This window comes from Oryctolagus cuniculus, chromosome 19 (genome assembly GCF_964237555.1).
Source record: "Oryctolagus cuniculus chromosome 19, mOryCun1.1, whole genome shotgun sequence".
In the NCBI taxonomy this organism is placed as follows: domain Eukaryota; kingdom Metazoa; phylum Chordata; class Mammalia; order Lagomorpha; family Leporidae; genus Oryctolagus; species Oryctolagus cuniculus.
In genome coordinates this window covers 41,784,006-41,807,963 of record NC_091450.1, presented here as the reverse complement: position 1 = coordinate 41,807,963, position 23,958 = coordinate 41,784,006, and the positions used below count along the sequence as shown (strand labels likewise).

The following is a 23,958-nucleotide window of genomic DNA, read 5'->3' as shown; positions in this document are numbered from 1 at the left end:
CCAGGTCCCTCACTACCCCATGAGCAGCAAACAGATTTCTCCCATCTGCTTTGTGCACACGTCATCAACTGTGTCCATGACGCCAAATCAGCCTCCAAAGTCCTGTTCCGGTCCCGTGTCTGCCTACCCGTCCCCATTACTCCAACTACAATCCAGACCACAAGGTTACCAGTTGATCATTTTGATGAGAACAGACAGGGAGCTGGAAGGGACCTGAGAAACCATCTAGCCCAGCGCTTCCTAGACCCATGCCCTCTTCCCAGCGGAGGACCACAGGCCCAGCCCACACAGATGTGAGCAGCTCAAGGGCTAGGCTGACATGGGAACACGTGTCAGTTGTGATAGGAAAAAGGAGAGTCAGGAACAACAGGACCTTTCCCAACCACTGCTTTCCTCTCTACACTGCTCTCCTCACCCAGCCAGAGACTGCACTCTGCTCCTCACTCCGGCAGCTCCGGGGGCTGCAGTGTCCTCCCTGGCTGTCCCCACAGCCCTCACCCCGAGCTGCCTCCCTCCGCTGCTCCTCCTCCTGAGAGTTCCCAGCCTGCAGAGGGCAGCGTCTTCCCAGGACCCAACCACAGCTCACACCCAGCCACCACTTCAGGCAGCCCCAGTATGGCTCCGCTTCCTGTGACACAGAGCCACACACCAACCTCATTTCTAACCCCCAACCTCGCAGCCTTGTACCCTAATACATACACACACACACAACGTTCCCATGGTTTCGTGTATCTTAGTCCCACTCACCTCCTGCCTGAACCCAAATCCACCCCAACCGGGCCTGCACACAGTCAGTGCCCAGTAAACACACGCTCGTGACCAGAGGCTCCGTGTGCTGTTTTTCTCTTGCTCAGATCCTCAGTGCCCTTCAACTACGGACACAGAGCAGGCGTGTAGGGACCAACGAGACTGAGCTGCCTCGTACCCAGAATAGCTGCTTCCTGTCCTGCTGCTCCATCATCTGACTCCTCTCTCGCATGAAGCTGGCTCCTTGTGCCCCCTGCCCAGGTTCCTTCCTCATCTGCCATGAAATCCCCTTCCTCTGTCAGCAGCACTAGGGCTAGGGCAAGACTCCGACCTACAGATTTCAAAACTCCTCTATTTCTCACCTGTGGGGTGCAGAGTCTTACCTGGAGAAACCCCACAAGCCTGCGGTTCCACATACTCCCCAAAGCAGTCTATCTGGGCTGGGGTCACATGCCTCCACTCCTCCTCAGGGAAGGTCATGGCCATGTCCTTGAAGGTCCCCAAACCCTGAAACAACAGGAGACTGCGATGGACAAAGGAAGCCCCGAGAAGATGCAGTCTAAAGGCAGGCGTAAACACGGTGCTAGGGAAAAGCAGAGCAAAGAGACACAGGAACAGGCTCCCTGCATGCCCAGGGAGCAGAGCTGCAAAGCTCCAGGCCTCACTGGCTTGTCTGAGCCACGAGACTTTGAGTCCCTGTGGAAGCAGCTCAGCTGGCCCTGAGCAACCATGGCATTCCTCTCCACTCCACCGTCACCTGCCACTCCCTCCTCAAGCCTGACATAGCCCGGGAGCAGGGATTTTCACCCACAGCTAAGTTCACACTCAGTCAAGCTCTGTCTTAATAATAATGCCACAGGGGCCGGCGCTGTGGTGTAGCAGGTAAAGCTGCTCCACTTCTGATCCAGCTCTCTGCTATGGCCTGGGAAAGCAATCAATACTTTTAATTATTTAGCAGTGTTGTTTATAATAAGTATGCATCTCTTGGTTTATAAATAGAGAGCCTAAATTTTTTTCATATTTTAAAGTAATGGATGGGGCTGGTGCTGTGGCTCAACGGGTTTATGCCCTGGCCTGAAGCACCGGCATCCCATATGGGCGCCGGTTTGAGACCCAGCTGCTCCACTTCCAATCCAACTCTCAGCTATGGCCTGGGACAGCAGTGGAAGATGGCCCAATCCTTGGGGCCCTGCACCCATGTGGGAGTCCCGGAAGAAGCTCCTGGCTTTGGACTGGCCCAGCTCCAACCGCTGCAGCCATTTGGGGAGCGAACCAGCAAACAGAAGACCTTTCTCTCTCTCTCTGCCTAACACCGCCTTTCAAATAAATAAGTAAATGACAATGCCATAGGGTGGGTGTTGGGCCCAACGGTTAAGATGCCACTTGAGACACCCGCCTCTCATTATCAGAGGCCTGGGTTCAAGTCCCACCTCCACTCCAATCCAGCTTCGGGCTCATGCACACCCAGGGACCCCCGTGAGAAACCCAGACTGAGCTAGCTCCCAGCTCCCCTGGCTTTGGCCTGGCCCAGCCCTGGCTGTTGTGGTATCTGGGGAATGGACCATCAGTTTCTCTACCTTTCACATAAAACGAAACAAATAAAAAACAATGTCATGTGAACATGAATGCACTCACATTCTCATTCACCGCACATGAGGAAGTACCACGGTGGCAAAGCTGGAGCCTTCCACCATCGGAAAACAGGCTCAGCTAGTGACACTGGCGTCAGACCTCACCCACATGTGGCTTTAGCTGAGCTGCAACTGACTTGCTTTGTTTTTCTGCCTGAAAATCCCCTTTCTTCTTAAAGAACTCTTCAAGACTTGGCCGCTTCAGAAAAGTGTCCCTCAGGAAAGCCCACCTCCCTGGTCACACTCCCTGGAAGTAAGAGATGTAAGCAGTGCAAGAGCCCACACGTCTTTCACCACCGCACGTGTGGAGGTCAGCAAGCACTGACGCGGCCCAAACCCCTGCAGCTGCGAGGAGGGACCAGGAAGACCACTCGGTTGCACCTCCAGGGAGCTCCACCCTCGGTCAGCCGCATCACTGCTGACGGCCCCAGAGGAGAAGCAGCACCAGAGCGTCCCTCAAAGGCAGCCACAGAGGGGATTCAACTCCAGACCGACCACCACAGCCTGGACGTGCCTACGGGCTTTCTCTCAATAAGGTCTTCTTCCTCACAATTTTAAAAGCTGAAGCAACAGAGACCCTGTGGCTAAGGGTCCAGGCAGAGGCTCAATGCAATTACTAGAGAGGGAAACGGAGAAAAAACACCAGGCTGTCACAGCCGTCAGCAGCAGACTGGCAGAAGCCTCAGCACTGCGCTGGCACTGGTGTGCGGGAATCCCTGGGGAGGGGAACCTCAGGCTCCCTGCAGGGACAGTCACAGCTCACCTGGGATCCAGGCGTGAGGAAGCCGGCTGCCATCTCTTGCTCTCTGGTGTTCACTGCAGGGAGGCCTGCACCAGCCGGAAGCATTGGCAGCACTGAGCCGGGAAAAAGGCAAGAGAAGGGTCAGCACAGCCCAGCAGTCAGCATCAGAGGGCGCCCCACCCAACACACATCCTCAGGACCCAGATTCCAGACGGAATCGCACTGAAGTCGCAGTGCAAGGGCTTGGGAGCCCCCCGCCCTGTTCTCTGCTGGGAAGACCAGGGCAGCCTGGCTCTCCAGGGCTCGCCACGCTCCCTGGTCCCACTCTGAGTAACCTCCTCTGAGATGCATAACTCGACAGTCACATGTTACTGTCAGGAATGAGAAGGTTTCTCTGCCCACTTAAGATACTCCCCTAGGTCAGCCGCATGGCTCCTGGTGGCTTCTGAAAGGAACGTGAGGAAAAGGAGAAGAAGGCTAAGAGCACGCGACCCCAGATAACCCCGCACCGCCACCCTAGAAACCAGAGTCAAGGCACTCGTCTGTTTCCTACTGAGGTCCAGGGGCAGCCAGGGAGATGCAGAGTTGCACCTCACAGGACACTCAGTGTGCCCACTGCTGGGTTCTGGGTTTCGAGGGACAAGGGGAGGGGGCGGCCGCGGAGCAGTCTGCACCTTACCCTGCTCCTGGAAGGCTTGCGTCCCACCTCCAGGGTCCTGACTGAGGTGCTGCTCCTCGGTGCTGGGGTCTAGGCTTCGAACGCCTTCCCCAGGAGGCAACCCCCACTCGGGCTTGACCTCTACAGGCGCTGGGTGAACGCCAGACTCCCAGGTGCTGCTGCAAAGCGCTGTCTCCTCCTGCTCTGCCTGCACGTGACACGGAACCTACGGAGAGTTCCCAGCACTGATTAGAATGAGGCTTGGGCAAGGCTGCTGTTAAAGCCCAAAGGACAGCCAGGAAAAGAACCACCCATGCTTCAAGGGACAGAAGAAAAAGCTGGCTGAGCCCTTCCCCCAAACATCAGTGAGGGGGTGAACAGGGATTAAACTCCCTGTATCAGGCCCAGAGCAGCTTTTATCTGTCCATGCCACTGGACAAAGGTCCCTTCGGCCCACCTCGATATCAATCAAATTTCACCAAGAATATCACAGGGAGCCCAATGAGCGCCCTGCTGAGGACTTGAACCCAACACACCACTAACTGGAAAAAGTGCTTCCAGTGGCCACAACTGAAAACAAAAAACCCAAAGTCTACACCCTACAGTGAACTAGCGAGTACAGAATAGCTGCTCCAGCCAGAGCCAGAGAAACCAGAGGACGCACTCACAAAAACGAGGCCCTTCCTGGACTACTTCAAAGCTCCTGAGTGAGGAGAAGGAGAAACAACCCTCTTAGGACTTGACAGGAAGACAGGAAGTTGGGGACAGCAGTCACTTAGAGAGGCTGGACCACTGTATGACTGGGACTTGCGGGTCGGCGCTGTGGGGTAGTGGGTTAAGCCTCCGCCTGTGGCACCAGCATTCCATATGGGCACCAGCAGTTCAAGTCCCGGCTGTTCTTCCAATCCATCTCTCTGCTATGTCCTGGGAAAGCAGTAGATGGCCCAAGCGCTTGGGCCCCTGCACCCACATGGGGGACCCGGATGAAGCTCCTGACTCCTAGCTTTGGCTTGGCCCAGCTCTGGCTATTGTGGCCATTTGGGGAATGAACCAGCGGACAGAAGATCTCTCTGTCTCTCCCTCCCTCTGTCTGTAACTCTGTCTCTCAAATAAATAAATAAAATTAAAATCTTAAAAAAGTGATCGGGACTTGGCAAAACAGTGACATCCGTCCTGCTCTCCTGGCCTAGCCCTCAGCTGGGCCACTGCACCACAGACTGCCCACCCCGTGGCAGAGTCCCAAGGGGGCATCTGTGGCCAGAATCACTGCGCCATCAGAACGGCGTCACAGAATCACCACAGGAGCCCCAGGAGGAAATATCCCAGACAGGTATTCAGCAAGCAGCATCCCCTGTATGCCCATGGGCACCTCTGTCCAAAGGGAGGCCTGATCTACAAGGAATCCTTTTTTGGGCCTAAGGTTCAAAAGGGAAGTAGGGCCAAGCCTCATCCTGAGAACCAGGCAGGGGATTCAAGTCCCTCAGTGTCATCTGTGGGAATGGCTTTTCCTGCTGAAAATCCACTGCCCTCCAAAGGACGCCAGGAGCCAGTGTTAAGCTGCCTCCTGCAACGCCAGCACCCACACTGGAGCACCAGTGTGAGTCCTGGCTGCTCCACTTCTGATCTACTCCCTGCTAATGTGCCTGGGGAAGCAGTACATGCTCGGGCCCCCACCATCCACGTGGGAGACCTCAAAGACACTCCTGGTTCCTGCACGGCCCAGACCTGGCTGTTGCGGCCACCTGGGGAGTGAACCAGCAGATGGAAGATCTTCCCCCACCTCACCTACCTCTGTTGCTCTTTCAAATAAGCAAACAATAAATCTTTGGGGGGAAAAAAGAAAACCTGAAAGGACAGATTGTCTAAAAAAGAATAAAAAGGGCATCACCACTTAACAAAGAACACTCCAGGGAGTCTTGGGAGGGAAGCGTTCTGGGCCTTGTCCGCTCCCACTGCTTCCTCAAGCCCTCCATTCCTGGAAACTCCCTTCCCACGCCAAGAGCACAGGATCTGGACACCCCCTTCTCACCCACCGCCTTGGCGTCCAGGGTTCTTTCCGTCCTCTCCGTCAAGCCCTCCACCAGGGCCACCAGGGCCTTGCCGCTCTCCAGGCCGTGCTCCCACACCCAGGCATAGAACTCGCGGGGCAGGATGGTCAGGAACTGCTCGAGCACCAGCAGCTCCAGGATCTGCTCCTTGGTGTGCAGCTCGGGCCGCAGCCACCGGCGACAGAGCTCCTGCAGCTCCCTGAGGGCTTCCTGGGGACCGGCCGCCTCCTGGTAGCGGAACTGCCGAAACCGCAGACGGAACGTTTCGGGGCTCGAGTCTTCCCTTCCCCTGCCCCACGGCAACTCTTTCTCCAGCTTCACCACAGGGACGCCCACTTGCTGCTGAGGCTCTTCCGCCATCCCTGGGCGCTCTTTAAGCATCTTCACACTTCCTCCCAAGAGAGAAAGACAAGAACACGAGAAAGATCACTCCATCCCAGTTCTGTCTCTACATCCAAGAACACATCACTGCCTGTGATGAGGCGTTTTCACAGGACTGAACATATACCCTCAGTCATGTCAGTTCAACTCAGTAAATGCTAAGCACCTAGTAGGTACAGGGAGTAAACAGAAAATGTACCAGACATGGCTTACACTCACGGGTACCCCAGGCTCTCACTGGGGCAATAACGCTAGCGGGATAAGAGTACTTCAAAGTTCACAGAAAAACAGTATTAAGGTGTGCCCATCTGGCCTGGCTGTTCAGATGCCCACATCCCATGGGGCCCACATTGTGGTGCCACCTGCAACACTGCATCCCATATGAACGTCAGTTCAAGTCCCGGCTGCTCCACTTCTGATCCAGCTCTCTGCCAATGTACCTTGGAAAGCAGAGGAAGATGACCCAAGTACTTGGGCCTCTGCCCAAGCATAAGCGACCTGGATGAAGTTCCAAGCAGCTCCTGGCTTCAGTTTGGCCCAGCTGCGGCCATTGCAATCATTGGGGAAGTGAACCAGCAGATGGAAGAGCAATCTCTCTTTCTTGCTCTTTGCAACTGTCTTTCAAGGAAATAAATCTTTAAAAGAGAGAGAGAGAGAGGAGAGAAAGGAAGAAAGAGAAGATGCACACATCTCGGAGTGCCTGGTATGATGCCTGGCTAACTCCTGCCTCCTGACTCCAGCTTCCCACAACTGCAGCCACGATGGGTCAAATAACTCGATTCCTGTCACCTGTGCAAGAGATGTGGCTTCCATTCCTGCTTCCTGGCTCCAGCCCTGGCCCCTAAGGACATTTGGGGAATAAACCAGTGGATTAGAACTCCTTCCTAGCTCTCTCTGCCTCTCAAATAAATAAAAATTGGTTTGAAATCTGCATTTCAAAAGACAGAATTAAAAGTATGAGAATTGTGGGGCCGGTGCTGCGGCATAGTGGGTAAAGCCGCCATCCCATATGGGTTGGTCCGTGTTCCAGCTGCTCCACTTCCAATCCAGCTCTCTGCTATGGCCTGGGAAAGCAGAAAATGGCCCAAGTCCTTGGGCTCCTGCACCTGTGTGGGAGACCTGGAAGAAGCTCCAGGCTCTTGGCTTCAGATTGGCCCAGCTCTGGCCACTGCAGCCATTTGGGGAGTGAACCAGCAGATGAAAGAGACCTCTTTCTGCCTCTGCCTCTCTATAACTCTGCGTTTCAAATAAATAAATAAATAAAGTATGAGAATTTTATCTATGAACTACATGAAATCTGTTCTTATATTAATAAAAAGTAAATTAAAAATAGAATTAGAAGTATGAGTTTATCTTGGTACAAATTTTTTTTCAAAATAGATGGAAAACACACATCAAAAACTATGCACGCTCTGGCCTCAGAATCAGGCCTTAAGGCATTCGGGTCCGGCTGAAAAGCCCATGAGAGTATTTCAGGCATGGAAAGCCAAGACACTCTGGCAAAAAAAAAAAAAAAAAAAAAAAATTACCTAAATGAAAGATCTCCGCGAGTGAGATCCCAGTGGAAAGAACGGGTCATCAAAGAAGGAGGTACCTTTCTCTGAAGGGAGGAGAGAACTTCCACTTTGACTATGACCTTGTCTAAATATGATCAGAGTCGGCGAACTCAAAAGGCTTCCATAGCCTTGGCAACTCATGACAAGAGCCTAGGGTGATTACTGAGGCCATAAACAAGAGTGTCAATTTGTTAAGTCAACGACAGGAGTCACTGTGCGCTTACTCCTCATGTAGGATCTCTGTCCTTAATGTGCTGTACATTGAGATTTAATGCTATAACGAGTACTCAAACAGTATTTTTCACTTTCTGTTTCTATGGGGGTGCAAACTGTTGAAATCTTTACTTAATATATACTAAACTGATCTTCTGTGTATAAAGAGAATTGAAAATAAATCTTGATGTGACTGGAAGGGGAGAGGGAGCGGGAAAGGGGGGGTTGCAGGTGGGAGGGAAGTTGTGGGGGGGGAGAGCCATTGTAATCCATAAGCTGTACTTTGGAAATTTACATTAATTAAAGTTAAAAAAAAAACTATGCACAGATTTCAAAATATTTTTGCACCATTTTTCCGTGAAATTTTTGCTGTAATCAGGTTACTCATGAAGACCACTATTATACTGCTAACAGTCATATACATCTAACACATACACATACACCAGGCACACAGAAACTAAAAATACAAAAGAGAACAAGACAGGCAAAAAGCTTGCCTAGTACAGCAGAGACACAAAAACAAAATGTAAGCAAATAAATATAATTTGCATTTGGGGATAAGCTCTAGAAAGGAGCTAAGTAGAGTGCTCCGTTAATGGGGGACAACCAGTCTGGAGAAGGCCCTTCTGAAGACAGGACGCTAGGCTGAGGCCCTCAGTGTAAGAATGAGCCAGTCACTCAAAGAGCGTTCCAGGCCAGTCTGGAGGCTACAAACCACTCTGCCTGTCCAGGCACAAGCCAGCGTCCCGTGTGACTTCCGCAGAGCAAGCGAGGGGCAGAGCTGCACGAGAAGGGGTGCAGCGACAGGCAGATACAGACTGGCCAGGGCCTGGGCCAGGCTTTGCTGAGGAGTTCAGCAGGGAAGAGCATGATTCACAGCAGTCATGCTGCCTGTGAGAGCGTAAGAAGGGAAGGGGCCTTACAGTGGCTCACGCGGGAGCGAGGGGCTCGGACGAGGGTGACCGCAAAGACCAGGAGGTAAAAATCAACAAACCAGCCAGTGACTCAGATGTGACAGTGCCTGCAAGAGACAGTGGAGCAGCCGGCGCCGCGGCTCAATAGGCTAATCCTCCGCTTTGCGGCGCCGGCACACCGGGTTCTAGTCCCGCTTGGGGTGCCAGATTCTGTCCCGATTGCCCCTCTTCCAGGCCAGCTCTCTGCTGTGGCCAGGGAGTGCAGTGGAGGATGGCCCAAGTGCTTGGGCCCTGCACCCCATGGGAGACCAGGAGAAGCACCTGGCCCCTGTCATCAGATCAGCGCGGTGCGCCGGCCGCGGCAGCCATTGGAGGGTGAACCAATGGCAAAGGAAGACCTTTCTCTCTGTCTCTGTCTACTCTGCCTGTCAAAAAAAAAAAAAAAAGAGAGACAGTGGAGCAACAACAGATCGCTAGTATAAGGGACCAGAAGACAACTAACTCGTGTCGGCTTTGCCATTTAGAGAGCATGTGACCACATTCAGGTGTTATACCCCTTATCCAAAGGCTTGGGACCGGAAGTACCTCACAGTCCCGGTTTTTCAGATTGTGGAAAATTGGCACAGACCTCGCCAGGTGGGCATCCCAAATCAGAAAACCTAAAATCTGACACTTTGTGAGGGTCACACGAGCTCAAGGTTTCAGATTTCGGATTTCCGGATTAGGAATGCGCAGTCTGTACTTAATCTGTGTGGTGAGCACTCCTCCGCCTACTTTCCAGATTTAAAAAAAAAAAAAAGGTAGCAGATGACGATCGACCGAAGTCTGCCTCCCAAAACACACGGAATAGAGAAAACACAGAGACATGAAAGAGGCGTGGAGTAGCCCGGCCGGACGATGAGGCGGCTTGGTGGGGGGACCCAGGCTGGGGAGGTGCGGGCACCTAGGCTGGGGGGGGCACCTAGGCTGGGGGGAGGGGCGAACTTCAAGTTCAGAGCAGGGAGGGGCTCCGCGCGCCAGGAAGGAGGGGAGACCAGGAACGAGCAGGAGGCGCACCCCCCAATTTTCTGCTAATATCCTGGGACGCTGAGCGCCTCCCTCAAAGCCGACTATTGCAGTGCGCTCGTTTCCTCTGCTTCTCGGGCGGCTTCCCGGCTACTGCTTCCGTCCCCTGCACAGGTGCACGGACGGCGCTGGGGCGCACGTGTTCACCCACGCGTCGCGGGCCCACCAGGCAGATCAATCACCCCCCACACCTGAGGAGAAAGCGCCTCGCAGCTCCCTTGTAAATGGCCGTCGCACGGCTGCTTCTTCAAACGCCCCCCCCCTCCGCTTTCCAAAGGCCTCCGCTCGGCTCCGAGACACCCCCGGGCCTGTGGACACCCCTGCGTTAGGCCCAGCGTGGCCGGGCAGCGTGAGCCGCGCTCCTACCTGAGCCCTCCGCGGTCAGACTCCGCCGGGCCCCGGGGCCGCGCCGCCCGCAGCCGGGGCTTGGCACCGGGAGAACGGCTTCCTCGCGGCCCCGCCGACGCTCGCAACGACAGCTCGGCCCGGCCCCGCCGCCAGTCGCCAGCGCCGCACCGACCCGCTTCTCACCAGCAGCGTCGCGGCGGCGCCCAGGTGCCCCTGGCTCGCGGCGGACCGGAAGTGAGTGGTGGACGCTGTCACACAGGTGCGCGAGAAAGGGCCCTTTCCGCTTCCTCTCTAGCTCTCTCGGAGGTCTCGGAAGTGCGTCTCGATGGTAGCTCGTGCCGGCGGGCGCGTCCGGGTTCCCGGGGCCTGGCCGCCTGCTCTGCCCCTGTGGCGAGGCGTCGGCGTAGACGGCCAGTCCCACGGCCGGCCGGACACGACGCCTCCCTGCCAGAGCGTCAGACCCGCGGGGCCGGCGTCAGCTCCGGGCGGGCAGCGTGGGCTGCGGCGGGCTCCCGCGCGAGGGGCGCGTGTGGACCGCGCGGGGGCGTGGGCACCCCTCCGGGGCCGACGGCTACGCCGGGACTGACCCTCCGCACCTGAGGGGTCGCCGGGCGTTTAGTCACGGCCGGTTTTAGGGGGAGGCCACGCGAGAGGGCAGGGCGGACCGACACTGACCAGGCAGGCAGTTTCAGGGACGCCATCGCGGGACGGAGCGCTGAGGGGAAAGCCCTGAGCATGAATGGCCAAGACCTCGTCCCCTGGGAATGGAAAGCGCAGAAGATGGCCCGAGTGCTTGTCCCCTGCACCCACCCGCGTGGGAGACCCGCAGGGAGCGCCTGGCTCCTGGCTTCAGGTCAGCTCAGTTCTGGCCGTTGTGGCCATATGGGGAGTGAACCAGTGGATAGAAGACCTCTCCATCTGTACCTCTTTCGAATAAATAAAAATAAATCTTTTATTAAAAAAGTTGAGTTAAAATATAACAATATCATCGTTCATGTCAACATAGCAGGGAGAGGATTAGGGACAAAATTGGACAGGATTAAGCATCTAGGTGGTAATAGGGTTTAAAGACAAAGGGGGAGGCCGGCGCCGCAGCTCACTAGGCTAATCCTCCACCTAGCGGCGCCGGCACACCGGGTTCTAGTCCCAGTCGGGGCGCCGGATTCTGTCCCGGTTGCCCCTCTTCCAGGCCAGCTCTCTGCTGTGGCCCGGGAGTGCAGTGGAGGATGGCCCAAGTGCTTGGGCCCTGCACCCCATGGGAGACCAGGAGAAGCACTTGGCTCCTGGCTTCGGATCAGCGCGGTGCGCCAGCTGCAGTGCGCCGGCCACGGTGGCCAACGGCAAAAGGAAGACCTTTCTCTCTGTCTCTCTCTCTCTCTCACTGTCCACTCTGCCTGTAAAAAATAAAATAAAAAAGACAAAGGGGGAAAGATGAGGAACAAGATCATAGATGTCAAGATAAAGACACAAATAAGAAAGCAGGATGATGTAAGGGAGAGAGCAAAAATGTGGAAAAGTTTGGTTCTAAAGGCGAGAAGAGTCCGAACAAGAGTTGAGGACGCAGAGCACCGCTGACCAGTACGGCTTTCCACAGAGACCCAAATTCCTCCACCTGCAGCGTCCAGTATGGCAGCCACTGGACATACCTAGTTACAGAAAATATAAACGTGAACTTTAATTTCACTTCAGTCATTTACAGCTAATGTGTAACTGGTAACTCCCATGTGGAAGAGTGCAGCTCTAGGGACAGAGAGGGCCTTGCGAAGAGGCTCCTAAACACAGAGACAGAGCATGGAGGAGGGCTCCAGCCCAAGACACTGACCAGCCACGGAGAAGCCCCGGGGACTGGGCTTCATGATCACGGGGTGGATCTCCGGTGCCTGCAGCAACAAGGCCAGGAAGGCGCCCTCACTCACCACCCGCGCTCCCAGCTTCATCCAGCCTGCACCCCTCGCCCTCTCTATGCCAACAACGCCCACCCCACGTAACTGTCTCTCCCTCCTCCCCAACTCGTCTTCAACTTGCAGTGGTCGCATCATCAGAAATCCCTTTCCTGGAACCCTCTGTGGCTGCACCCTGGGCTTATTTCACGTTGGGCCCTCTGAGCGCGACCTCATCTTCCCACTGCATGAGTTCTGCTTCCCCCACTTGTTAGGAAAATGGCGCAGTTTTATCTACAGCACAATCTACACCCTGATTTACATGCTCTGCCCGGGTTCCCACTGCCATTGCTAGAAGCCAGGTGGCCAGACAGACCAACCACCGGTGTCAAGCTCCACCCCCATCCTAATGGGATTCGCTGCTCCTGCTTCCCTGCCCACCCTCCGGCAAAGTTTTAAAAGGGCCTGTTCCGGCCGGCACCGTGGCTCACTAGGTTAATCCTCCACCTAGTGGCACCAGCACACCGGGTTCTAGTCCCGGTCGGGGCGCCGGATTCTGTCCCAGTTGCCCCTCTTCCAGGCCAGCTCTCTGCTGTGGCCCGGAAAGGCAGTGGAGGATGGCCCAAGCGTTTGGGCCCTACACCCCATGGGAGACCAGGAGAAGCACCTGGCTCCTGCCTTCGGATCAGTGTGATGTGGCAGCCGCGGCCACTGGAGGATGAACCAACGGCAAAGGAAGACCTTTCTCTCTCTCATCACTGTCCACTCTACCTGTCAAAAAAAAAAAAAAAAAAAAAAAAAAAAAAGCCTGTTCTTGAACACGTGGCTCTCTTTGCTCTTCTTTCCTATTCTTTTGGCTCCTCCCCTCCTCTCGTCTCTCTTCTCTCCTCACTAGCTCCACTCCTCTGTCTCTCTCTCTCTCTTATACTCTTTCTCTCTCTTATCCTTCTTCGTCCCTCCCCTCCAGTCTGCTGGGTTTTCCCCAATAAACCCTTTCCCTTACTCTGGTGTTTGGTGTGTTTTGTGACGGCCTAACAGAAATGCATAACACCACTGGCCCAGGAGCTCAGCTGGCTGGGGCCTCGGTCACCCTTTGAGGGTGTCAAAAAGTCCCAAAGGGGCAGAGTTGGTCTCTTTCATTCACTCAAGAAACATTTATACTTCCTTTGTACAAGAATTACATATATTTATTTATAATTCTAGGCCAGAGTCTGTGACAGGATAAGGAAGCGACAGTAAAAAGGCCACCCAGACATATGACCCCAAGCCAACAGGGTCAGAGCTGGCCGGCTATAAATTCAGAATGTTAAGAGGGATCATAAATTCTGAGGTGGCAGGTGTAAGGATGGGTTACTTCACCAGAAAAGCAACAGATATTGAATGGCTGAATGATAAGCCCAAGTTTAGGTTCTGGTTGTATGTGGGTTCTTAGACAAGTTCTCTTTATTTTTTTTTTATTTTGGTGCCCCCAATTTTTAAATTCATGCATGGTTTCTTCATAATAAGTATTTTCCTAAACGTATTAAAGACCCCTTACATGAATGGGTCTGAGTGCTTTCTCTAATTGACAGGACGGTACATGTATAACATTTTCATGTGACCAGTGTACAAGACAAGCACCGTAATGCCAGGGGAATTGCCAGAGTGACAACTGTTCAGTCCAAGGGAAGAGCTGCCAGGGAACTGCCATTTAATCTCCAATTTCCAAAGGGAGATTACATTCTATAAAAGCCTAGAGGAAGACATTTACACCTGTGTTTTTCAAAGCTTTTCTCTTTTTTAAAAAAGGTTTATTTATTTGAAAGGAAGAGATACATAGAATGGGGGAGGGGGGAATCAAAGGTTGGCACCAGCTTCCACAGCAAGAATACTGCGCATCACATGCAGGGGCACACACACACACACAAAGCTGGAGCAGAAGTTCTACCTGCCTTTATTATGCGCAATGCACCTGGATGCATTCTATGCTATGTTAGTCCTGCCTGCTACCTTCCTGTGTTATTTTTTAAGACATATTTTATTTATTTGTAAGGCAGAGAAAAAGATCTTCCATTCATTGATTCACTCCCCAAATGGCTGTAACAGCCAGGGCTGGGCCAGGCTAAAACCAGGAGCCTGCAGTTCCATCTGGGTCTCCCACATGGGTGGCAGGGGCCATCATCCACTGCTTCCCCAGGTGCCATAGCACTGCCCAGTACTTTTCTGCTACCCATTATATTGGTTGTAACTCACTACAGCAAATTAACTTGATGATCCACTAGCTGCTTTTACCTCCATTTTACAAGAGAGCCTGAGAGAGGGCCAGGATGGAAAGAACCTTGTAGGGTTTCATCCTGAGAGCCTTCGGCAGAATTAAAGCAGTCACAGTCAGGTGTCAACGCCACAAGTCACCCTCTTGCTCCTTCCTCTCCCTCTGTCCAAAGACCCCTACCTCTTCACCCATACACCCATACACCCAGGGGGCCCAAGGCTATGTACAGGTATGAGTGTGGACTTCCGGACCAGCCCATCCTAACACTGCACATTTCAGATTGTGTGCGACTTGGATCATATCATCTTCTGGAAGCCCCTTCCTGTTTTCCCAGCCTACTGGAGCAAGGGGTGATGGGACTGCCCTCTGGATGCCCATGAGCGGGGCTGGAGTCTGTGCAGTGTTGAAGCTTCCTTGATCCACAGCTCCAGAGAAAACTCCAAGGTACCCACACCATAGTTTAACTGAGAAGTAGAACTGGGAAACGACCCACAGGTCCCAGGTCACTGTGCCCAGACAACCATCCAGTGGTTTCTCCCATCTGCCTCCCTGCCTGGGACCCCTCCTCTCCTTTCCCACAGGCTCCTGATGCTCTCCAAGCTCCCAGCCCAGCCCCCAGTGACCAGGCCACCAGATCCAGTGGTCTCTGAGCACCTGGGAGGAGTTGATGACCTCTATGGTTTGGGTTTTTAGCCTTGACTGCACCTGAGAATCACTTGGGAAGTTATCAGACCCCAACATCCAGGCCGCATCCTACATCCTTTACACAGGATCTCAAGTTAGAGCTGAGGCAGCAAAGCTGGTGGGGCTCTCAGCGACTCCCGTGTGGCTGCTTAGCTGAGAATTCCTGCTCTGGGGTGTCTTGTTGCAGCTAGCCACCAGGGGGAGCAATAGACGTGGTTACCCTGATGCAGTCACTGCAGGTTCCAGGGGCCAACCATTGTGCTTTGCTAAGACTGAGACAGCCCGGGAAACTGGGATGGCCAGGTCCCCCTCACATTCACCTGAGTCCTCTCAGCTTGGTGAGCTCGTCTGCCCCCTAGTACTACTCACGCCCATGGAACCAGGGCCTCCACGTCAGACCCCTTTCCTGGATCCCACAGACACCAGAGCCCTTGGAGCCTGGCATGTGACACCGTACACTATTGTCCTTCTCTGCTAATCGGAATCTCACCCAGCCTCCAGACCCAACACTTCCAGCTCTGAGTCATCCCCGAAGCTTCTGAGACCCCACATGAGGGCCCCTTCTAAGTGTCAGGGGGTGGGGAGGGACTTGAGTGGTCAAGGGCCAGGGGAATTGGAGCACGCTAGGCCAGCGCCGCGGCTCACTAAGCTAATCCTCCGCCTGCAGCGCCGGCACACCGGGTTCTAGTCCTGGTTGGAGCCCTGGATTCTGTCCCAGTTGCCCCTCTTCCAATCCAGCTCTCTGCTGTGGCCCGGGAGTGCAGTGGAGGATGGCCCAGGAACCAATGGAAGGAAGACCTTTCTCTCTGTCTCTCTCTCTCTAACTCTGCCTGTTTAAAAAAAAAAAAAAAATGGAGCACGCTAGATCAGAGCTCAGACCTGACATTACACAGTGCAAGTCCGCAGTCAGGATCTCCAGGGGCGAGGCCCATCCTCGCAGCCAGCACGACCCCGGCTTGGGGCTGATGTTCACCTACAGGACTGCAGGGATAGGACAAGGCGGGCAAACCAGAGGACCCCAGCTCCTGTGGGCAGCCTCACTCAACAGTTGTCCACTGACCAGGCATGGAGAAGACAATAGGAGAAAAGCGAGTGGCACTTCAGCAGCCCAGAGCAAAAGTATAGATTTCGCTGATTTGTTTAGATAATCACTAATCCAGACTAACTGTAGGAAAAACAATCTGATTACTTAAAATCAAAAGACAAGCATTTATAACAAAGTAGATTATCCTCGTCAGAATAAACTGAATGATGTTCTACAGTGAGACTTCAAAAAGTTCTTGGAATTAAGATATTTATTTTGTGTAAAAGGAAATTGAAACCCATGTGTAGTTTTTTGTCAATACACAGTTTCCATGAAATTCTTGAAGATATCTCATAATGAGAAGACGTGCTTTGGGGACTTCTTTTAAAAATGACTAAAATAGGGACTGGCGCTGTGGCGCAGCAGGTAAAGCTGCCGTCTGCAGTGCCAGCATCCCATATGGGCGCTGGTTCTAATCCCGTCTACTCCACTTCCGATCCAGCTCTCTGCTATTGTCTAGGATAGTAGTAGAAGACGACCCAAGTCTTTGGGCCCCTGCACCTGCGTGGGAGATCCAGAAGAAGCTCCTGGCTCCTGGCTTCAGATCAGCGCAGCTCCGGCTGTTGCAGCCATCTGGAAAGTAAACCAGCAGATGGAAAATCTCTCTCTCTCTCTCTCTCTCTAACTCTGACTTTGAAATAAATAAATAAATCTTAAAATGAAAAAAAAATAATCTTTGCCTGTGGGAAAAAGACTGAGATGTTATTTAGGTTTTGTCCATATTTATAGGGTCCCTTGCTATTAAGGCTTCCCTCACATTTTTTTCCTATTGTTCTAGGTTCCTATTGTTCTTCTCCATAACAGTTGTAGCCATACTTGAAGAGTTTTCTGCTTTATAATTAACTGATCCTCAGTCCAGGTCTGACCATCTGATAGGAAATATTAAAAAAGATAAATGTAATTAAACTCCTGATGGGAAATGGGATGACAAATGTATTCCAGAAATATTTTATTCAAAAAAGTATGAAAAAGAGTCTTGCAATCTAGGGAACAATAGAAAAAAAAAGTGTGCAGATTTGGAGAAACTAAAGTTGGGATTTATCTATGAAGTAGCTAAGCACACAGACATACCGGCTTCAGCCTGGCCCAACCCCAGCTGTTGCAAGCATTTGGGAGTAAACCAACAGATGAAAGATCTCTGTCAGGTACTTTCTCTGTGTCTGTCTCTCAAATAAGAATTAACTTTTTTTTTTTTTTAAAGAGCAGTTTATTTTGGTGCAAAAAATGATACCCATACATGTTTTGTTCATAACACACATTTTCCACAAAACCTTTGAAGACACTCTAAAAGACCGTAAGACCTGAGAGAGCAGGAGAGGACATTTTAAGAAGGCTGATAAAGTCAGTATACACACTGGCTGCTTTACAAAGCCCATCCATCAACTGCCACTACAAGCTCAAGGGTGCTCACTGAGGCCTAGAAGGGCACAGTCCAACAAAACCTCCCATGGTGACAGAAATGTGCTACGTGTGCTCTGTCCCATGCCATAGCCAAGAGCCCGTGTGGCTAATGAACACTTGAATATAGCTAGTACGACTAAGCGGAACCTTTAATTGTATTTATTTATTTTTTTTTTTAAGATTGCATTTAGACAGAGGCAGAGAGAGATCCCATTTGCTGGTTCACTCCCCAAATGCCCAAAAGGGCCAGGGCTGGACCAAACTGAAGCCAGGATCCAGCAGCTCAATCTGGGTTTTCCACATGGGTGGCAGGAATACAATTACTTGAACCAACACTGTTATCTCCCAGGGTCTGCATTAGCAGGAAGCTGGAGTCTGGAGCCAGAGCCAGGAATCTAACCCAAATATTTTGATGTGAGACATGCGCATCTTGCTTACCAAACTAAATGCCCACTCCTGTATTTAATCTTTTTTTTTTTTTTTGAAAGAGTTACAGAGAGAGGTAGAGAGAGAGAGAGAGGTCTTCCATCTACTGGTTCACTCCCCAGATGGCTGCAACGGCCAGAGTCTGCGCTGATCTGAAGCCAGGAGCTTCTTCGGAGTCTCCCATGTGGGTGCAGGGGCCCAAGGACTTGGGCCATCTTCCACTACTTTCCCAGGCCATAGCAGAGAGCTGGATAGGAAGAGGAGCAGCCGGGACCAGAACCGGCGCCCATATGGGATGCCGGCGCTTCAGGCCAGGGCTTTAACCTGCTGTACCACAGCACCAGCCCCATCCTGTATTTAATCTTAATTAACTGAAATTTAGTAACCACCTGTGGGTAGTGGCTACCCTGTTATAGAACAAATCTCTAGTGCTTTCTAAACTTGCCAAATCTGGATTCATTGAAAAACAAGCAGACAGAAGACGAAATCTCCATCAGTTCTGTCCGGTGAAGAGTAAGTGTGTACGTGCCTCCGTTTGCACTTGGGATACTTCACACAGCAATACGCTGCCCCCCGTACTTGGCTTGGGCAAATGTTGAAAGAAGGCTTTCTTCTGTGTCTCCATGCCCAAGCCCCTGCTTGTCTTCTCAGCCCTGTTTGATCTTCTTCCCCCCATAAAGCCTCCACTGCGCGGCGCAGCACCGCAGTCATTCTCTCCCACAACATGCTGACATGCTGAGGCCTGGCTGTAGAGAGGATGTGCCTTTGATTGGCCTGCCCTCAGATTTAACAGCCTCCTGGGCGTATTTGGTCCTGCAAGTCCTCTGCTCTCTCCAGGAAGCTGCAGGTGACCCTTCCCCTACAACCCTCCTCCTCTTTTTCACTCAGAACATTTCACAGGGCCCCAGCAACATGCCAGAGATGGTTCTGGGCTCTGAGATACGTTGGGAAACAAAGCAGACAACAATCCTGCCGGCTAAAACCTTTCCTTTAAGTAGGGGTTGCAGATAGTAAACTATGTGAATCACATCCTATACCAGAGTGATGAAAGTGCTATAGAGAAAAAAAAGCAAGGACCAAAGATTAGAGTGCCTATAGGGGTGGGCAGGGGTGGGGACAGGGCTGTAATTTTCAACGCCATGGTCAAAGACTCACTAGGAGAACGACATGTCAGCCAAGACTTAAGGAGATAAGGGCATCTTGGGAAAGAGCATTACACACAGGAAGAACCAGCAAGTGCAAAGGTCTTGGGTGTTGGAGGAGACCAGTGTCGCTGGAAGAAGTGAGCAAGGGGAAGAGGATTAAGAAACGAGGTCAGAGACACCGTGAGGGGATGAGAGACCACAGAACGCTGGAGGTGTCTCTCAAGAGGTTTGAGGCTCTTACTGAGTGAGATGGGAAACTCCTGGAGGGCTTTGACCAGAGGAAGAGGCGAGATCTAGTGGTTCCTCGCCAGCTGCAATGTTGGGTAGAGGATGCAGGGAGGCAAAAGGATGAGAAAGGCAATCAGCCAAGAGGCTGTCGCAAGCATTCTGGCGAGAGTGACGGGGACTTGGATGCAGGCGGTAGAGAGGAGGTGCTCGGCAGTACTCAGATCTTGAGAAATGACCATGGTCACGCCAACAGGGCTACTGACAGATACAGACAGGACACAGACAAAGGCTCCTCCCTGGGTTGAGCAGCTGGGGAGATGGTACTCCCATCTACTGAGATGAGAAGTATTTATGAACCAGCCACAGATCTGCAGTTATTTCAAAGGACATTTCCCAGAAGTTCTTGTACCAGTCTCTTAAGATCAAATGCACCTAAACCTCTCCTCTTTTTTGTTATATGAGTATTTGATATATTTTTATAACTGTTCTGTAACACTTTTCAAAGTAACAGTAGGGGAAGGATATGACAACATTAGTGCCTCCCTTCACTGCCCTCACACCCACTCAGTAAACCAGCTGCTTCTACCCACAATGCACATCCTGATCCTGTCTCTGCCTTCCCGCTGACGCTGTTAATGTCCTCGAGTCTGATCCCGATCAGTTTCAATGGGATTCGAGTGCCGACATTTCCTCACCCCATGCCATGCTAAGCAACACTGTCTGTGAGAGAGACAGAGACAAAGGTCTTCCTTCCATTGGTTCACCCCCCAAATGGCCGCTACGGCCGGAGCTGCGCCGATCCGAAGCCAGGAGCAAGGTGCTTCCTCCTGGTCTCCCATGGGGTGCAGGGCCCAAGGACTTGGGCCATACTCCACTGCCTTCCCGGGCCACAGCAGAGAGCTGGACTGGAAGAGGAGCAACCAGGACAGAATCCGACGTCCCAACCGGGACTAGAACCTGGGGTGCCGGTGCTGCAGGCGGAGGATTAGCCTAGTGAGCCGCGGCGCCGGCCACCATTGCCCCTTGATGTATGTTTAGGGGTACATGTGTGCACGCAAACACATGTCTTCTTTTTTTTGAAAGATTTTATTTGACAGGTAGAGTTACAGACAGTAAGAGAGAGAGAGACAAAGGTCTTCCTTCCGTTGGTTCACACCCCAAATGGCTACTACAGCCAGAGCTACACCGATTTGAAACCAGAGCCAGGTGCTTCTTCCTAGTCTCCCATGTGGGTGCAGGCGCCCAAGCACTTGGGCCATCCTCCACTGCTATCCCAGGCCATGGCGCCGGCCCCACACATATGTCTTTATGTGGGTCCCGTTCTGTTTACCCCTTCTCTAAATGCCTCGATCTCCAGATGTCTCCCATTTCTTTTCCTCCAACCCCACTCATTAGCTGCTTAACAACGCACCCTGTTATTTCCCAACAATTCACTAAAAGGAAGTTCTACCCCATTAAAAGAAGTTATAAATCATCGGAGGTCCCAAAGAGACTATTTGTAAAAAGCCCTCTGGGACCGGCACTGTGACGTAGCGGGTAAAGCCACTTCCTGAAATGCTGGCATCCCATATGGGCACCGGTTCTAGTCCCGGCTGCTCCACTTCTGATCCAGCTCTCTGCTATGGCCTGGGAAAGCAAGTGGAAGATGGCCCAAGTCCTCGGGCCCCTGTACCCACATTGGAGACGCAGAAGGAAGCTCCTGACTTTGGATCAGCTCAGCTTTGGCCGTCATTTGGGGCATGAACCAGCAGATGGAAAACCTCTCTCTCTCTCTGTCTCTACTTCTCTCTGTAACTCTATCTTTCAAATAAATAAAATAAATTTTAAAAAAATGTATATGTTATGGGTGGGCAATAGGATATACAGCAGAGAAACAGAAGAGTCAGATAATACTTTTTAAATAGTTTTGCTGAGTTTTTTTTTTCTTTTATTATTCATTTGAAAGGCAGACAGATATAGATCTTCCACCCACAAGTTACTCCCCAAATGCCTACAAAAAGCCAGGGATGGGCAGGCTGAAGCCAGGAGCCAATAATTCAATCTGGGTCTCCCACATGGGTACCTGAGCCATCACCTGCTGCCTCTGAGGGCGCACGTCAGCAGGAAGCGGAAATCAGGAGCGGAGCTGGCACTCAAACCAAGGCTCTGATATGGGGTCAGCATCCCAAGCAGCATCTTAACCACTGCGGCATATAAGTGCCCACCCCAATAGACACGTACAAGCCACACTTGGGATTTTCAACTTCACCCTGCATGCAAAGCATAATACAACCAATTTTATTCCAAAGCAGTTCATTCTGACAGCAGTGTGGAGGACAGCCTAGAGAGGGGGAAAAAGAAGCGGCAGCGATAGATGACACAATCAGGTTTCCCTGGTGGTGGTACGGGGGCAGGGACTGATAGGATTTGGTGACCAACTGAACATGGAGGGAAGGACTCCGGTTAACCAAGGCAGACACAGGAAGGCAGGCAGGTGTCAGAAAGGATGAGCTCAGAAACGCACCTACGAACGCCTAGGAACATCTGGTATTCAGGAGTGAGCCGGCAGCCAAGGCAACGTATGACAGTAACCAGAGAGATGAGGGAGAATGGTCTTGGGGAAAATTAGTGTTAGGAACCAGCTGGAGAAACAGGAGCAGGTAAAGGCTCTAAGAACGCAAGAAACAGACCAGGAAAAAGTGACACTTCCAAAACTAAGGAGCATTCCAAGGAGTGCTCACAAACAGAAAATACTGAGGGGTCCAGAGAGTAAGGGCTGGAAAAAAAAAAAAAAATGCGTTCAGAGTGAAGCCAGTTAACTTTCGGAAAACTGGCTTGGATGGAAGAGCAGCAGCGCCTTGCACTGAGAACTGAACAGCAGCTGAGAAAACCATCACAAGTGGTGAGAACCGGAAGCACAGGTGATCATGCCAACCGCGCCTACTGTTGAGCCATCAAGTCACATCTCCCACATCTGTGTGTTCTCTCCCTCACAGCCCTGAGTCGTCTTCAGAAGCTCCACGGAGAACCGCGCCCTGTGCAGCAGTGGGGCCACTTCCCGTGGTGCTGACATCCCACGTGAACCTCGGGATGTGTGGGGTTGGGACTGCCAAGAACACAGCAGACGATGATGCGAGCGGGGAAAGGACACAGAGGCACAGTGGTGGCTAGGGCGTCTCCAGCATGCCCCTGTGCATACACCAGTCTTGATGTGTTTATGAGGCGGCAAGATGAATGTGGCTTGTGGAGTATGTGAAGCCAGCGGGCACTTTGAGTAAGCAAGTCTTGTAGGCAGATTAACAAGGGCACTTGGAATCTTAGAAGGAACCTGGCAAGGCTTCATTCCCCTCATGTAACACCTGGTTCCTTTATTACTTTCTGTTCAAGGTCAAACTCCTGCTCTTCTAAGGCTTCCTGGGCCAATATCCAATTCGCACTGATCGCTTATAAACTTCAAGGCTGCTTACTGTCTCACAGAGTTTCATTGTTGACAATGCCAAATTAACCGTTTGTGGGTGGATCAGAGTTAGGCTTTCTCTCAATCTAGTCTCTGCACCTCATAATAATCTCCCAATGAATACTCGCTGAGCTAAACAGTAACCTGGGGAGCAAGCAACTAGCCTAGTCATTAAGACGCCTGCCTCCCACACTGGAGTCCGTGGGTTTGATTTCTGACTCTGGGTCCTGACTCCAGCTTCCAGCAGATCCTGAGAAGTACCAGTGATGGCTGCCAGACTGAGTTTCCGGTTTCCAGCTTCAGCCCTGGTCTACTCCAGCTTGTGTAGGCATTTGAAGAGTGAACCAGCAGATGGGAGCTCTGTCTCTCGCCCTTAAAAAAAAAAAAAAAAAAAAAAAAAAAAGCCCAAACCATAATTAGAAACTAAATGTGTCAAAGAAAATCCCCTTAACAAGTCATTGCCAAGTCCATGAGGTGGATTTTCTAAACCTTTGTCTCACAATTAAATAATTCAACTCCATTTTTAAAAATGACCTTATACCGGGTAATGACATGATGGCGGACTGACATAAAAAATGACATGAACAGTTTAACCGCATTTTCCACCAGCACATAGCTGTCTACTGCATTCCACAGACAAGGAAGTACTGTGGAACGTCTGTCTTGGGTAGAAAAGTGTATCTCCCTAGTGATGGAGAGTTTGCAGAGTGGACCCCCCTCTGTTCCTGGTTCTTGGAGTATGGGACACACTTCTGGGCTCACTAGTTTATTCACACAGCTTTCAGTGTTTCTCTAAACGACCAAGCAAATTAACAGGAGCCGGAGTGAGGGGGCTTTGCAGCGTTGCCGCAGGACGGCTCCACACGGAGGAAACACCAGCTACAGGCTTTATTCGCCTGCCAGAACTTCTGGTTTAAAAACACGAAAACCAAAACAGCCAGCAGTCTTGCTCCAGGACGACCCCACGTGCAAGTTTAATCTTGCCCACTGGGTCTGGGACCGCTGCTTTGAAAGAACAAATAAACTCGGAAGACAGAGGGTAAGTCAGCTAGGTCAGCTCCGCAGCCTTGCTCTTTCGAGGATCCTGCTCTGGAGGCGCGTGGACTCCAGGGACATCGTG

General features: G+C 52.0%; 1 protein-coding gene across 5 annotated transcripts in view; it reads right to left on the bottom strand.

Moving 5' to 3' along the window:
- Positions 1 to 23,958, bottom strand: part of ZSCAN25 (zinc finger and SCAN domain containing 25) — a 49,120-nt gene that overhangs the window by 7,318 nt on the left and 17,844 nt on the right. The window contains exons 1-5 of one of the 5 annotated variants that reach the window (XM_008248912.4): positions 10,322 to 11,714; positions 5,812 to 6,218; positions 3,800 to 4,004; positions 3,142 to 3,233; positions 1,131 to 1,254 (exon numbers count right to left, since the gene is read on the bottom strand). In XM_008248912.4, the coding sequence (XP_008247134.2) occupies positions 1,131 to 1,254; positions 3,142 to 3,233; positions 3,800 to 4,004; positions 5,812 to 6,207 (817 nt within the window). In that variant the 5' untranslated portion in view covers positions 6,208 to 6,218; positions 10,322 to 11,714. Of the gene's footprint in view, positions 1 to 1,130; positions 1,255 to 3,141; positions 3,234 to 3,799; positions 4,005 to 5,807; positions 6,219 to 10,321; positions 11,715 to 23,958 lie in introns of those variants that run through there. The other 4 variants (XM_002721883.5, XM_008248913.4, XM_008248914.4 and 1 more) reach the window with 4 other exon arrangements.